General features: G+C 33.6%; 1 protein-coding gene across 2 annotated transcripts in view; it reads left to right on the top strand.

Annotated features, from left to right (window-relative positions):
- Nucleotides 1–1,193: 1,193 nt before the first annotated feature.
- LOC308274350 (cadherin-10) overlaps nt 1,194–13,250 on the top strand; it is a gene marked incomplete at both ends in the record, with an annotated part of 115,833 nt that continues 103,776 nt past the window's right edge. For both annotated transcript variants that reach the window (XM_080712011.1, XM_080712010.1), the window contains one exon: nt 1,194–1,424. In XM_080712011.1, coding sequence (XP_080568137.1) covers nt 1,194–1,424 — 231 coding nt within the window. The remainder of the gene's footprint in view (nt 1,425–13,250) is intronic.

Raw genomic sequence — 13,250 nt, 5'->3', positions numbered from 1 at the left:
CAGTTTCATTGACATTATATTGTTTTGAATACCAATGCAAATCTCAGTATCATGTATAGAGAAGGAGGGGAGTGGGGAGGGAGCCTGGGGAAACCTCACCCAGGGCTATGTGCATGTATATTACTATCAACCAAATAATAATGTGAAACTATAAAATACCAGTAAAAGTATTTTATAAAAGTAAAAACTGTTAGGCCGGGCGTGGTTGCGCACGCTTGTAATCCCCGCGCTTGGGAGGCTGAGACAGGAGGATCGCGCAGGTTCGAAGCCAGCCGCGCTGGCGTAAGAGACCCTGTTTCGAAAATATAAAATAGGTCTGGGAGCGTAGCCCGGAGGAAGAAGGGCTTTCAGGAACCCCAGTACCACCAAAAAAAAAAAAAAAAAAAAAAAAAAAAAAAAAAAAAAATAATAATAATAATAATAAAATAAATAAATAAATAAAAGAAAAAAAAAGTAAAAACTGTTTAAGTATTACTCTATTTCACAAGGAATTCTTATGTCTTATCTAAAATTTTCTTTAATTTTCAAAGTTTTAATTTATGTAAAATTATTCTGGAAAAGTTTGAAATGCAAAATAAAATACACCTCGAATCTATAGGAATTGCAAATTTGTAAAACTGTTGAAAGTGTCAGAAAGAAAAGAAAGTTTCATGATGCGGCTTTTTATAATTTGTGTAAAAGAAATTGTGAAGTTATTTGTTCTGAAATTGTAGACAATTTACAAGACAAGTAATGTTTCTCGGAACTAATCATTAGTTTATGAAAAAGAAAGCAAATATTTCCATTTCTTTTATTAATTGTTGTAATTTTATGAGACCAGAGGATCATGGCTTGTGGAAATCCTCAGCTACTTAGCAAGGCCCTTCACAACTCAGTGAGACCCTGTTTCAAAATTACAAGACTAAAAAATTAGGGCTGGGAGTGTAGCTTGGAGGTACAATGCCCCCGGGTTCCTTCCCCTGTACCCCTATAAAATAAGTAAATAAATAAAAGCATTGTTGTAATTTTAAATTTAAAGTGAAATACCATTATGTTGTCAGCTGAATTTATTTTATGTGTTTGTTTGAAGCTTTTGGAAACATGTGCAAAGCATTGAGGAAATGTTGAAAACCAGCTGAAATGCAGTAAAATCCAATCTGGTCCATTGAACTGCTTGCTCTTCATCCACGCTGGGACTTCTCAAGAAGAGAACTATGACTATAGATCAGTTTTTGAGACTGTTTCTGCTCTGGGTATGCCTGCCACACTTCTGTTCTCCAGAGATAACTTTCAGAAGGACTCAAGAGCACCAGCAAAGGCTTTCTGGTGCACGTGTATCAAGAAGTGATGGCAAAATTCTACATCGTCAGAAACGTGGTTGGATGTGGAATCAGTTCTTCTTACTGGAGGAGTACACAGGATCCGATTATCAGTACGTCGGCAAGGTATGTCTCTATTGAGGTGACAAAATATTTCTATTCTTACTTTGTATGCTTTACTATGGAAAGGGGAAGATCATAATTCCCACAAATTTGATTCTCCAAATCTCCCTAAAGTGTTTTCATTTATAAAATACAAATTATAATTTGAAAATATGTAACATTAATTGACCTATTAATTTCAGAAATGCATTTACTTGAGTTCACTCAACTTGTGGATTAAAGAGGTACTAAAATTGCAGTTTTACTATTTATATTTAGAAGGCAATTCAAATTATACATTAATAGGAACATTTAAATGACTATATATGCCTCTGTGTCATATTGCTACTAACTTTACTGAGAAAAAAAAAGACATATAGAAGTGTTTAATCTTCTGCAGAGTAAGAGCGCAAGTGTTCTTAAAAATATAAGGGCAAAAATACTGCTTACGTATAAAAATGTATTCCAGTTATCTGTATTCTTTGTTTTCATAAGTGAAAATGTGAGTGCATTTTTATAAAAATAACAACACTAGTAAGTGAACACAGAAGAATTTTCTATGAAATATGATGAATAATTGTTTTTTGGTTTTTTTTTTTTTCAGTACTGGGGATGGGACCCAGAGGCATTCTACTTCTGAGCTACACACCCAGCCCTATGTTTTATTTTTTATTTTTTGAAGCAGGGTCTCAGTTGCAAAGGGACACATGAAGTAGCTGAGGCTGTCCATGAAAAGCGAGCCTCCTGTCTCAGCCTCCCAAATGCTGAGATTACAAGCTTGTGCCACCAGGCCTAGCTTGGAAGAACTATTTATGAAGAAACACATTTTTATTGATATTTTGAGACACTGATATGTTTTGTCATATTCAGTTATTTCTGTTGTTCTTAAACATCTGGTACTATGGAAAAGATGACAATAAAGGTGATATTACATTGGCTAGAAAAACAAGGAGAGGAAAAATTTAAAAAAAAAAGCAATTTTAGCAGAAAGCAGCAGTAACAACCTTATCCTAGGCCTCATTGGTTGAATGCCTGAGAACACAGTATAAAGGTAATTATTATGATTGCTACTATAGGAAACCTTTAAGTTATGAAACCAACCATATAACAATATAATAACAGAAATATGGGCTATAAAATTTTAAAAAAGTTTTATTTGTTTCTTGAGCATAGCAGTTATTTGGCATCTCATTTCTTTCTTCTAGTGCTTAAAATGAGTACTTAATAAATACTGGCAAATTGAGTTATAATTACATTTTCTACTCTCTCGTGATAGACAAGCTAATACTTATTTACTTTTTGTCTCTTTCCTCTCACACAACATGTCAATATCTTGAAATCAAGAACTGTATTTAAGATCTGTGTTTGCCTATAGCTCTTAGAGCCGAGCTTAATAACTACTTAGCTGATTGAATTAACTTGAGTCATATCGCATTGAATTCCCGCAGCCATCTGGTACCGCTTGGCTCTTTTGCAGAGAAAATTAGTCTAGAATTTTAAATCATTGTAGACAATGAAAGTTAGTAACTATTTAAGATATATGCATCTTGATATGCAGCTAAAATTGTATCCTTCCTACTCCGCTCTATAAAAGAAAGTCAGAAAACTCTTTAATGAGATAAGGAATTTAGAGAATGTGTTTCCTAGTTCATTTCTATATGGTACTTGGTGAACTGTTACTGATCAACAGAAATTTAATTGATGCTGTGCTTCTCATTTACAAGTAGATTCTCTGAATCTGTAGTGAGGTGACAGTATTTATATTATAACTTCTGTTTCAAGTCCATTTTGTAATTTCTGTGGTTTATTCATGTCATGGTCTGTGAAGTGAATATTTTAGATTTTTTTGCATTTAGTATTAACTTAGTTACTTATTTATATTGCATTCATTATGCAATTATGAATTTCATTTTAGGTATAAACATACTGTTTTGTATATGTCAAAAAGACAATGTTAAAATATAACATTTTAATAAGTATGTGTTTCAGTGACTCTAAGTTCAGGCTAAGATACATTTTCTGCATGAAATATAAAAGCCTAAAATTTCCTACCTATATTTTCTAACATTATTTGTAATGATTTTATTGCATTGTCATCATTTTTCAGAATTTTTTTCATTTTTCCTTTCTTTTAAATCGGCATGTAATATTAATGCTAAGTGATTCAATGTGTCTAGTGTGATTTAGAGGTAGGCATAATAAGTGTTCTAATTCCTAGACCTGTGGGAAGAGAGAGACAGACATCTGACTGTATCAGGGCATGTTTGGAGAGCTCAGAATAGGAAGCAGAGGGAAGGACAGTGGCAGGAGAGGACCAAGCACATGGGTGAAAAGGGAAGAAAAGGATTTTAAACACACAAATATCAGTCAAGTCCTAGAAAGAATAAAGGTACATCATTTATCAGATAAAACCCTTTTATTGCTTATGGAGTTAGAATTGAAGGAAATGTAGGGAAATCATAGCATTGGCAGCAGCAGCAGATGTGGGATGTCATTGTTCCTGTCACCACTTCTCTAGCAGTGGTTTACTACTGTCTTGGCTTTTATTTTTCAACTATGTGTATTCACTCCTTAAAATGCTAGTACACGAATAACGTTAAATATATTTTAAAATTCATTTATAAAAGAAGAAATAGAGGATAAGAGAGAGAAAGAGAGAGGGGGAGGGAAGGGAGAGAGAAAGAGAGGAGAGAGAGAGAGAGAGAGAGAGAGAGAGAGAGAGAGAGAGAGAGAGAGGCCAAAGGCTAAATTGTCACCTCATCACTCTTATTAAGAGATTAAGTTATCCATAAAGAATTTGAAGCAGTTCTTTGTTCAGCTTTAAATATCTAAGAGAAAACGTTCCCTAATCCATTTAATCACATACATTCTAAGCAAAAATATATTGTATTCACTGTAAGTTCATTTTTTTCCCCCATGAACTAATTGTAAGTTTGACATATAAAAAACGTCCTATATGTAGGAATTGATAGCAACATATAGGCATTTCCTATAAATCTGTTTCCTTTTCTTCACCTTTCAAAGCAAAGTGTTAAGAAATTGAACGTCAGGGTATTTGCTTTAAAAATGTATAAGCCTTGCAGGGCTTGGTGGCGCACGCTTGTAATCCCTGTGCTTGGGAGGCGGAGACAGGAGGATTGCGCAGGTTCGAAGCCAGCTGAGCTGGCTTAAGAGGCCCTGTTTCCAAAAATAAAATAGGTCTGGGAGTGTGGCCTTGAGGTAGAAGGGTTTCCAGGAACCCCAGTACCATAATAAATAAATAAATAAATTAATTAATTAATTGATTAATAAATTAATCAATTAATTAATTAAAATGTATAAGCCTCATTTTGCTATCCACCTACAAATATTTTAAAACTTCTCAATTTGAGAAACACTATGAGTATAAACTCTTATTTTCATTAGTTTAATATCTTTTTGCATGTAGTTTCTAGTCATAGTATTTTACTCCCCAAAGGAGTTACCCTGAACAGATAATTTCAAATTTCTGAGCTTCCACATCTTCAAATCTAAAATAATGCAATTAACCATGTGTTTTAAACTTACATTTAGCTGTAACAAATAGTCTCAAGAAAATTTCTAATTATGTTCCCACACAAAAATTGTATTTGCACGATAGTTTGTGATGTAAAGCATAATAAAATATCTTTGTGTGTGTGTGTGTGTGTGTGTGTGTGTGTGTGTGTGTGTGGTGCTGGGGATGGAACCCAGGGGCTTTCTACTTTTGGGCTACACTTCCAGACCTATTTTCTATTTTATTTGAAAACAGGGTCTCACTGAGTTGCTGAGAGCCTCACTAAGTAGCTGAGGCTAGCTTCGAATGTGTGAGATCCTTTTGTCCCAGCCTCCCAAGCGCGGGGATTATAAGCATGTGCCACCACGCCCGGCTCAAAATATCTATTTTTAATCTAATCAAATTTTAAGAAAAATCCCCAAATTTCCCCAAAGTAATGACATTAAAAGGCAATCATAAGTTCGATTTTAAGTCAGTATAACAATCTAATAAGTAAAAATGTGATCAGATATTTACAGGATTACATATATATGTAATATTTATATATGATAAATAAATATATAAAATCAGATTATCTATATTTTTTAAAATAATATAAACATACACTACCTAGAGTCATATAAGATTTAGGGGTCTTCCCAGCTATTCTGAGATAGCAACACCTCATTAGTATATTTCTTTGCACACAATACCTATGGCACATAAGTTCTCAGTTTTTTTTTGTCATTCTTTTTGAATTCTCAAGTGTTTAAAATTCTCACAAAACATGTTCAACTATTTTGCTAATCCTTATCAATTTTTTCTGAAAAATTGTTGCCTTTGGAGGGTTAGAACATAAAGATTGTTTTTCATTTTAGTACATTAAGAATCCTGGTGTAGTTTTAGTTTCTTTGATGATTTCCTGAAACCCCCTCCTAATTATCCAGTGTCATGCACCTTACCGTCGCTGTTCTGTAGTGGAGAGCCCAAGTTGAAGCCATCCTTCAGGTTGAATGGTCAATAGAAACACTACCCTCCAACATGCTTTTCTAGTTTGAAAACAGCTGGTTTTCTTTGTGTATGTATCTTGCTCTATATGTCTGATATTTAAATATTTCAACTTCCATTTTCTGAATTTAAACTCACATGGTTGAAGCCAATAGGGTGAGTCACACATTTTGACAGTCCTCTCTGCTCCATGCTTTCAGTACTTTCTTATTTGCCTACATTCCCCAAATGGCTGTGATGAGCTCAAATTGCCCTAGATTAGTGGTTCTAACTGGGAGTGAGTGATTTTTTCCACTCAGGACACAATTATCTGTTTGGAGGCATTTTGGGTTTTTACAACTCTGTGTGTGAGGTGGATGTGCTCCTGATATCAGTTGGAACTGGTTAGGTCTGCTGCTGCTAAGCATTCTACAATGCACAGTACTAGCCCTCATATAATTTTTTAATTATAAATGTCAGTCACGCTAAATTGAGAAACCCTTTTCTAGAGTTGACCAAATTATTCTTTTAACTTAAAAAGCTCAATCTTAGTTGGGCTTGGTGTCGCATACTTGTAATACCGGTACTTGGGAGGCTGAGACAGGAAGATCTCAAGTTTGCAGCCATCCTTAGCTACTAGTGAGGCCCATTGCCATTTAATGAGACCCTGTTTCAAAATAAGGAATAAAATCTAGGGCTGGAGGTTTAGCTCAGCGGTAGAATGCCTCTGGGTTCTCATTCCCAGTACTGCAGATAATAAATAAAATAAATAAAATAAAATAAAAAAGCTCATTCTTAATTCCTTATTCGTTCTTCTGAACCTTCTCCCAATTATATAACATATCTACCCTTCAGAGTCACCATTCATACTTGTTTTATCTAGCCTGAATTTCTATCAAGATTTGCCCTCTTGTCTAAAGGCTCCAGCCTCTCAGTCATCTATCTGTAAAGATTTACGGGCTCCAAACACCACTATGAATAAGACACTTATTCATTTTTCAATAAAAATCTAGATGACCTTCTAGGTACTATTTTGATGTTCAGCATGCTGTGGTGAAAATATAATTTCTCTGTTCACAAACTGCTTGACTTTGAGAAGAAACAAACAATAAATAATGGTATCAGCAAGTTATGAGTCCCTATTTGTTCAATATATAGCAGAGGACTAAAAAGTCAAGAGCAGAACAGTAGGTGCTAAATATCCCCATGTTACCTTTCTGCAGTATGTTAAAAATAAAGTGAAAGTAAGGCAGTTTGGGAATTTGAGTTACATGAATCAGTGTTATCAAATGTTAAGATAGAACAAAAATATGCTTTTATTCTTTATCTGTTTATTTTTAGAAGGCTTTTTTAATAGGCAAAGCGCTATGAAGAAATAATCACCAAGAATTTCTACCTGTAGAATCTCCCAGAAACTCTTTAACAGTGATTCTTAAGAGACCAATTTAACTTTAAACATTCATAAAGCTCGGAAAGTCCACTATGTTGGACTATGAGCCTTTTATGCCTAATTATATGAGCACAACCAAGTTCAACCTGGATACAGCAATGAAATGCATAGTTAGAAGTAAAATAGACTAAACCGTGCCATCCTCCAGCCCTGCATTCTTCCTCCAGAGAAGCTGATCTGAAATGGGCACTTGAAAAACAACATTATATAAGAATTCAGAGATTAGAAAATTCTCCCTTGGACATTTTAGTTACTGAAATGAGACGTTTTGAAATTAAAAATTTCCAGGTGATTTTTTTTTATTACACAACTATAAACAAAATAACCTACATAAAAATAAGCTGATCCCTATATATAGACCATATTGGTAGAACACTGTGGGTAGAGGATGGGGTGTCAGGATACAGTTGTTTTCTATTTTAACCCTACCAATTACAGATGGATGGAGTACATAAATGGTAATTGCAGTTCTGGAAGAAAATAAATCAGGCTGATGTGTTAGACAGTTCCAGAGACTCCTTTAGATTAAGTGATTATAAACACCTTCCTGCTGAGTGAACGTTTGGACATTTGGATAAAAAGAGACAAGGCTTTTCCGATATGTAAAAATTACACACAAAAAAAAGTGAACCTGCATTAAAGTCTGCCGTGACCTTTTGTACTAATAATCAAAAAAGAGGAAATAGAAACATTTTAAAAGAGGCATGCCCTTTAGAACCCTGATAATGTTTTCCAAGCAAACCACCATTTGGCTTTTAACATTCTAAATATATACAAGGTGTATCTCTAAAACTCAAAATATATCAAAGTGTAATGCTATTTTAGCCAGCAGTTATATAGAAAATATACTTACATTCCCTAATCTTACTGTAACATTTTAACAAAGAAGTATTTAAGAAGATCTTCAGCTGCTTTTCATGTGAACTTGGCAGGATTTAAAATCCTGCATAATTGGCTTGAAGATTACAAAGGATATCTAAAGAATGTAAGTCTAAGGTTTTGTAAGTACTTAGAGAAGCCACACAAGTTAATATTAACCTTCAAATGATCAAGTAAGACTAGTTTAATCATTTTACATACAGATATTAAAACATGCTATTTCTATATGGCAGTTTTAATGTCTCTTTGTGACATTTTAGGAAAATGACTTTGAATTTAGTGGTTGTGAAAAGCATTATACCTTTTTCCTCTTAAAGTGATGGGAAAGACTCCTTGGTAACATTTTCAAGCAAAATATCAAATGTCAAATGTTGAATTTAAAACAGACAAAAATCATTCAGACATAAAACCAATAGGGAAATAGTGAACTTTAACTCTAAAATGGACCTAACAGGCATGCGGAGAAATTCCATTAAACAGTTGTAGAAGAGCCATTCTTCTGAATCACATATGAAAAATTCCATAAGATATATCATGTTAAGACAGAAAGCAAGTCTTAGTAAATTGAAGAGGGTTGTAATCATTTCCAGTATTATGAAATACAAGTAGAAATTGATGAGTAGAAAATTCAGAAAACCCACAAACATATGGAAATAATATGTTGCTTACATCAAATTAGTCAAATATAAATCAAAAGTGAAATTAAAAATATTTTGAGATTAATGAAAATGGTGTCAACATGCTAAAACATTTGAAATGCAATATAGTTCAAAGATGTAAGTTTGTAGAAATAAACGCCTAAATCCCTAAGTAAAACAAATAATTCAATAAAAAATGGGCAAGTGACCAAATAGATACTACTCAAAAAATAAATAAGAATGATCACTAATATGTAAAAATGTGTTTAACCTGAAGGAATTTTCTGGAAATATATAGCCTACTAAGTTAATTAAGAAGTAAAAATTCTGAAAAGCAGTAATGAATAAAGAGGTTGAATTAAAGCCCATTAGGTCTAGAACCAGGTGGCTTCACAGTGGAATTCCACGAAACATAAGGAACAAATACCAATCTTTTTCAAAAATTTTCTCTAAACTTTGAAGTGTAGGAAATACTTCCAAATTTATTTCATGTGGCTACCATTATCTTCATATTATATAGGCTAATATCCCTGATAAACATAGTTGCAAAAGCCTCAACCAAATACTAGCAAACCAGATTTAGCAACATATTAACACTATCATTTATCATGATCAAATGAGATTCATACCTGAGCTGCAAGGAGGGTTGAATACATACTAATCAACAAATGTTATACACTGTATTGACAGAATGGAAGACAAATCTATATGATCCTCAGAATAGATGCAGAACAAGCCCTTGACAAAATTCAACATTATTTTGTAATGAAACTCTTGAGTAATTAGGCATAGAAGGACTGTATCTCCTCAACACACTGAGGTCCACAATTATATTATAAAAAATCCACAATTAACTTAATGTTAATCAATGGAATATTGAAAGTTTTTTCCTAAAAAATCAGGTATAAGAAAAACATGTGCTTCTAGCCAAAGAATTCTTGTGTTGAACATAGTGTTGATAGTTCTAGTTAGTTCAATTAGACAAGAAAAAGAAGCAAGAGCTATCTTAAAAAGGAATAGTTGCAATTCTATTTGTTCATAACATTAGTTATTGACAGAAACTCTGAAGAGACCACCAAAAAAAAACTGCTAGTAAAGTGGTATGTATAAAATCAGCACATAACAATAAGTAGCCTTTCCTTATATTTGTAATGAAGTATTAAAAAATCTCACTCACATTAGCATTTAAAAATAGTCTATTTGATGGGGTGTGTCTATACAGCGCCTAAGGAGGTTTGGCCTGAGCGGCCTACGGCCTAAGGCAAAACTTTAAGTAAAGTAATTCAGCAAAAAAGGGGCAAAGATGGCGCCTGGAGGAAGCTAGGAAGGCGTGGTTTCCCCATTCATTATGGGTGGGGAGACTGAGCGGTTTTTCCCTTTCTACCTTTAAAGGAGCTTTCCGCACACATGGATGGCTCATGTACTGGCCTGGGATTGGCTGTAAACTACATGCTAGTGATCTTTATCCCAGATAGGATAGGCTATTTCTCATCGAAATTCCCCTCATGGCTTGGTGCTATATATAGGACCGCTTGGAGAGATATAAATGAGATCTTGCTTGACTTGACTCCCGGCTCATGGGTTTGTGTTCGAGTCTTCGGTACTCATCATCTTGCCAAGCCCCTGCAGCTGTCGGGATGGATTCCCAACACTATTTAGGAGGAAATTTAACCTAACAGGTAAAAGATCTCTATTGTTAAAACTATAAAACATTATAAAAAATTGTACATAACACAAATAATGGAAATGTATCCTATATTCATAGCTTAAAATAATATTGTTCAAAAGACTATACTAGGCAAAGCAATGGACAGATTCAGTGTAAACCCTAACAAAACTCTACTGCCATTTTTTATGGAAAAAGAAAAAAGTCCCCCAATTCACATGACATTACAAAATTCATTGAATAACAAAAATAATTTTTAACAAAAATAAACCAGCGGTATCAAGCAATTTCAGGATCAATTATAAATTATAACAGTCAAAACAGTAGAGCAGTGGCGGAAAATAGGCACATTGACTAGTGGAACAGGATAGACATCTCATAAATATATCCACACATTTATAGTAAGTTGAATATAAATTTTGACACAGGTATGAGGAATTTGCAATGGAAAATGACACTCTTCTCAATAAATGTGTCAAAACGTGGTAACTACATATAGAGAAAAGAAATTAAAAATCTATCTTATAGCATGTAATCAAAACAGATTAGAAACTTAACTGTAAGACCTGAAACTGTAATGCTTCTTAAAGACAACTGGTAAAAAGTCTTTATAATAGTGGGGACTTCTTGGATGTGATTCAAGAGCCCCAGCAATAAAAGAAAAAAAAAAAAATAAAGGCAATTGGGCCAAATTAAAATGCTTTTCTACAGCAAAGAAAGCAATTAATAAAGAAACAGCTTACAGATTGAGCAAATATTTGCAAGCCATAAATCTGATAAAGGGATGATATCCAAAATATATATGGAATTTAATTCACTAGCAAAGAAAAAGGGAAAAGACCAAATCAGAAAAAAATAGGAACTAAGTAGATATTTTCAAAGGAAGACATGTAAATGGCCCATAGATAAGTGGAAAAATGTTCATTAGTGCAAATGATGGGCGAAATAAAAATGAAAGCATTATAAGATCTCACAGCAGCTTCATTGGCTATTATCAAAATGACAAAAGATAACAGGTGTTAGCAAATATGTGGAGAAAAGGGAACACTTGTGCTCCATTTATAGGGTTGTAAATTAATATGGAGATTCCTTAGAAAACAAAAATGTAATTATAAAACTAATGGGTGTATTGACAAAGGAATCAGAATCAGTGTACCAAAGAGAAATCCTCTCACATGTATACTGAAGCATCATTCACAATGGCTAAGATATGGAGCCAAACTAACTATCCATCATCATAGGAAGAGGTAAAACAAGTTATGGATATGCACAGAGGACCACTATTTGGCTTAATGAAAAGGAAGTTTTGTCTCTTATAACAACATGGATAAAACCTGGAAAACTTACTGCTAAGTGAAATCAGCCAGGCACAGAAAAATAAATACTTCATAATCTCATTAATATGAGGAATATTAAAAAAGGTTAAAATTGTGAAAGTAGAGAATTAAAATCTATTTGACAGAGGCTGGTGGAAACGTAGAAGACACAGAAAAGGAAGATGTTAACAAAATGTTGTAAACTTCAGTTAGGAGGAAAAAATATGGTGGCATATTGCCCATAACCGTGAATATAATAATATTATGTTGAAAATTTCAAAACTCTTAAAAGTGGTGGATGTGGTAGCACATACCTTTAAGCCCAATATTTGGGAAGTTTAGACAGAATTATGGGAGGTTGGAGGCCAGTATGTGGTAACTTAGGAAGACCCTGTCAAAAAAAAATAAATGAACACATAAATGAATGAATGGATGGATAAAGAAATAAAAAAAATAAACACAGCTGAAATGTAGTTCTGTGCTAGTACTCTACTGAGATCACCTCCCAGTACTACAAAAATATTGCTAAAAGCATGTATTTTAATCATTTTTATCACCAAAATATATGGGAGTTGATAGATTAGTCTGAAGTAATCATCCAACATGTAAACATATATCAAAACAACACCATGTAGTTCTTAAATATATACAACTATCACTTGTAAATTAAAAATAAATTAAAATATCTCAGTGGTATTAAACATGGTCTACTTATATATAAATAGCACCCAAAACAACTCTTCTTACTTGTAGTAATAAATACATACGTTTACAATACTATTCCATGAAGCCAGTTATACAGCTTTTAGTTATGTCCCATGTCATCAGTCATTAAGATTATTCACCCATGTAAGTTCACTTTAAAACTTTCAGAAAATAATAATATGCACACTTCCTGCCAAATTTCACTTAACTCCACTTTGCATACTAGAGGTTAGTGGGAAGCCCACCCCCTTCCACCCTTCTCTTGAATTACAAACCACTAGGTACTTTGAGTTTTGTCTTTTTTCTTCTCACCAAGTCTTATTATTGTATATTCCTTTTTTATATTCCTGCACATTATCTTCTTTCTTCAATAAGTTATATATCATCTTTTAAAATCCACATTTTGCCGGGCGTGGTGGCGCACCCTTGTAATCCCCGTGCTTGGGAGGCAGAGACAGGAGGATCACGCAGGTTTGAAGCCAGGATTGCTGGCTTAAGAGACCCTGTTTCCAAAAAAATATATAAAAAATAGGTCTGGGAGTGTAGCCCAGAGGTAGAAGGGTTCCATCCCCATTACCACCAAAAGAAAAAAAAAATTTTTCACTTTTTATTTCATGTGTATACAATGCATTTATTTTTTGAAATGTATATTAGATAAGAGATAATTTTGGATGTTTTATAAAAAACAATACTCTTTCTGTGGTGTTTAACTAATG

Source organism: Muscardinus avellanarius (genome assembly GCF_963383645.1).
Source record: "Muscardinus avellanarius genome assembly, chromosome: 1".
NCBI classification, from domain to species: Eukaryota; Metazoa; Chordata; class Mammalia; order Rodentia; family Gliridae; genus Muscardinus; species Muscardinus avellanarius.
The sequence above is the reverse complement of the archived record's forward strand: the minus strand, read 5'-3'. Positions and strand labels throughout refer to the sequence as shown.